The 3,582-nt window shown below is 35.2% G+C and overlaps 1 protein-coding gene across 1 annotated transcript; it reads right to left on the reverse strand.

The window, feature by feature from the left end:
• Positions 1-506: 506 nt before the first annotated feature.
• Positions 507-1,829, reverse strand: LOC116003571 (agmatine hydroxycinnamoyltransferase 1-like). Its single transcript, XM_031243468.1, has one exon. The coding sequence runs from the start codon at positions 1,827-1,829 to the stop codon at positions 507-509; it is 1,323 nt and encodes a 440-aa protein (XP_031099328.1).
• Positions 1,830-3,582: the final 1,753 nt, after the last annotated feature.

Raw genomic sequence — 3,582 nt, forward strand, 5'->3', positions numbered from 1 at the left:
TATATATACACTCACTGTGTTTAAAGAGTGTTATTGGTATTATAATTAAAAAGTTACTCCTGAGAACTTGGGAATAGTTAATACTCTGGGTGTCCCTAGGAATGATTACTTCCCAAAGGGAATAACTCATTCCAATTTCTGAAAATAAAACGTCAAAACAAATTATGGAATATGTCAATTCATAGGAATGTTATTCTATTCATGACCTATTTCATGAACCAAACGTGATGCAAAATCTTTAGGTACTTAAACTATAGCTATTTAATCCATTGTTAAATATGCACGTATTTTATTATTTTCGACATTTTTGAAAATGAATTAGAATTGAGAGATGTATAAAAATAGTGAGTAAATTACTAAAATGCTAAAATGATAATAGAGTCTAATTTGAAAAATGAGATAATATTGTTGAGATAAATAATAATTATGAACTATTACTCAAGAACATGGTTACTTAGTATATACCATTATATAGTAGCCGTGGCTTCCAAAAAGATAACAGTACACTAGTCAAGAGAATAACAATTTTGTTGGAAGGTAGCCAAGTTGTCTTGGAACAAAGGAATAAAAGCCTCAATGCTTCCATCTCCAATGAAGGAAGGAAGGAGAAACATCATCCCTTCCGTCGGGAAAAATGTCGGCATGAAGATGTACGGACACCCAGTTCCAAAATCCAAGTCGTAGAATGGGAACCTTAGCCAACTATCAACTTCTAGGTTAGGAGAGAGAATGTGCTTATCCATGTCGGCGGTGGGAACAAGGCCGTCTTCCTCGGTAGCCACCTTGGAATTCGCAAAATCTATGAATGATCTGAAGTAGTTGTTGTTAACCTTCGAAACGGCGTCGTGGATTAGCTTAGCTGCGTATGGAAGAGGCTCACGTAGTAAGTCTTTAACCTTGGCAGTTGGAAATGCCCACAGAACCAAGTTGCCGAAGTACTCGTTGGGAACTTTGGGGTTAAGGCGTGCACGACCGTCAACTGAGATTCTAATGTGGGTAGTTTCGAAGCCTCCGAGGTTTCTTGCCTTGGTTATGGCACGCCATAGATGCGCCACGAGGCTTTCGAAGGTGCTGTATGGCCTGGCGCCGTCGTTCATGGTAGAGGCCTTGGCCTTGAGCTTAGCTAGGAAGTCGAAGGTGAAGTGGACTTTGTGAACCACGATGTCTTCCAAGAATTTCATGTCGTTGTTGTTGAGGAAATGGTCGTTTTTCTTTATTTGTTTCGGCATGTATTCGACTCCTACATGGTTGTACTCAATTTTGGGCGGATTTCTCGGGACAAAAATCGTGCGATCATGTAATGGTAAAGGTTGAATCATGATGCTACGGCACATTTTGCCCCATGCAATTAAGAAATCACTGGTGGAGTGACCATCAGCAATGAGGTGGTGGGAGGTGAAACCAACCACTAGAGAACCGCACTTGAATCGTGTTACCTGGACTTGGATAAGCTCGACCACCCCCTTAAGGCTAGGGTGAAGGTTGAGCAATGACGCAGATGGCTTGAAAGGCATTATCTTGTCGAGAGTAATGTCGCTTGATGCTTCTACAAACTTCACACCTTTGTCATTCAACAAAATAATTGGGTTATCCTTCTCGTCTTTTTTCAATCTCCCCGCCCACTCCCTATATAGTGCAAGCGCTTTTCTAAGCCCCAACAAGATAGTGCTATTCGAAGGGGTGGGTGGCTGATACGCATAAATAATAGCAATATGCGCATCAAAGGTGACCTTATCAAACACACTAAGAGGGACATGGCTTGTCGTCAATGGAGGATTGCCTTCATACAAAGGTTTGACGATTCTCGTGCTTTCTATCTTAATGTTCATGGTTTTTCTTACGATTTTCTTCAAAATGCATGAAGAAACCAAGCTAGATTTAGGTCGATCTGAGTTTTTGTGGATATGATGGGAATGTAGGTTGAGGTATTTATATAGAAGAAATCGTGCAGAATTGTACTATTATGGGTTCATGAATGTTAGTTCGTGTTGTTGGTATAAGTCACAAATTAAATTATTAATGGAATTAAATTTAATCCCAAAGAGCTTCCCTTCCAGCTGCATTACAAATCTTTTATTCCTTCAATTTTGCTGTTGTTTAACAATTAAAATTAAAATTTATGGATTAGGAGTTGACTTTAGAACGTCGGAAAACATCTCTCTAACTCTATAGTTGTCATTTACCGAATCCCTAGAGTTTCATTATAATCTATTAAGTAATCCATGAAGCTATGTCCCCATTAACAAGCTAGCATGCGTTAATCCAGTAATTAATTAAGAATTGAAGTTTTTTTTGTCAAAGAACTTTTGGTCTAGTGGCACTCGTGTCCCGATTTACACTTTTACATGGATGATGGGAATGGATTTGAGACTTTTTATGCTTCAATAGGTTGAAAAAGTAGTTATGAACAGATACTACTTTGTAACATAGTCCGTAGTACTCAAAAAGAATGAAATTTTAGTTTGTTGTTATAAGTTATTGATCGATACACTTTTTTTTTTTTTTTTAGGTAATAAGAGAAATTCGTAACTACTACTACGAATTGGATAAATGTCAAAATATCGGTGAATTTTTGTTGAGAAAGTTTGATATAAAAACATATCAGTTGGGTGGAGATCGGAGGTCTAAGTCTAGCATCTTGGCACAAAAAAAATGGTTCTAGGTTATGCAAGTATGAGGAAATAAACTCGTGATTATGTGGTACGAGAATCATGATCCATCTACAAAAATAAAATACTTATTTTGATTATATTGAAAATAGTCAATTCTATTTTATACTGATTAATTTTCATATATAAAAAATATTAATTATTTACTTATTTTAATTTTTATATTAGACAATATTTTAGTTACACAATGCGCTTATTATAAGTACTAATAATTGTTAAATTAATTCATAAAACTTTTAAATGATAGTTTGACTTTATAAATGTTAGCTGGTAAAAATAATAATAGTTAAATTCCTAAAGGAACACTTCTTCTGGTGTTAAATTAATTCATAAAACTTTTGAATGCGCTTATTATGGTGAGTACAGTTTGACATGCCAAGGAATTTTGACTTGTTCCTCGTAGGTGGTTCGACATAGTTAGACCACACACCGTGCTTCTTTTATTAGTTTGGAATTAGGATAGAGTTGGCAAAGAAAAGATTGTATATTCCTAAAAGACTATGATATTTAACTAATCAATTTAAATATTTATTAATTTTTAAAGAGAAAATATAGTCAATGAATATTATTTTTTCCTTACCTCATTTAATATTCATTTCAGCTTATTAATTTGTTTTTTTCACTACACAAATCAATAAAATGTTTGTACTCAAAAAAAAAAAAATCAATAAAATGTTTAAGTTTATTGGTTATGATATGAATTGATGTGGTATTCTGAGACATACGTACAATCCTATCTCAAAGTTTGTAATAATGGAATTGTTGTGTGTCGACTTGGAAGGGTGAATCCAACGTCTCACCATTAAATTGTGGCTTTGATTAATAAAAAGATGGATCACACTTGTGTGAGATCGTTTCACGGGTCCTTATTTGTGAGACGAGTCGGGTCGGGTCGGAGCACTATACAAATGTC

Source organism: Ipomoea triloba, chromosome 14 (genome assembly GCF_003576645.1).
Source record: "Ipomoea triloba cultivar NCNSP0323 chromosome 14, ASM357664v1".
NCBI classification, from domain to species: Eukaryota; Viridiplantae; Streptophyta; class Magnoliopsida; order Solanales; family Convolvulaceae; genus Ipomoea; species Ipomoea triloba.

Bases quoted from the DNA above. Each gene is read 5' to 3' on its own strand.
- LOC116003571 (XM_031243468.1), bottom strand. From the start codon at position 1,829: ATGAACATTAAGATAGAAAGCACGAGAATCGTCAAACCTTTGTATGAA.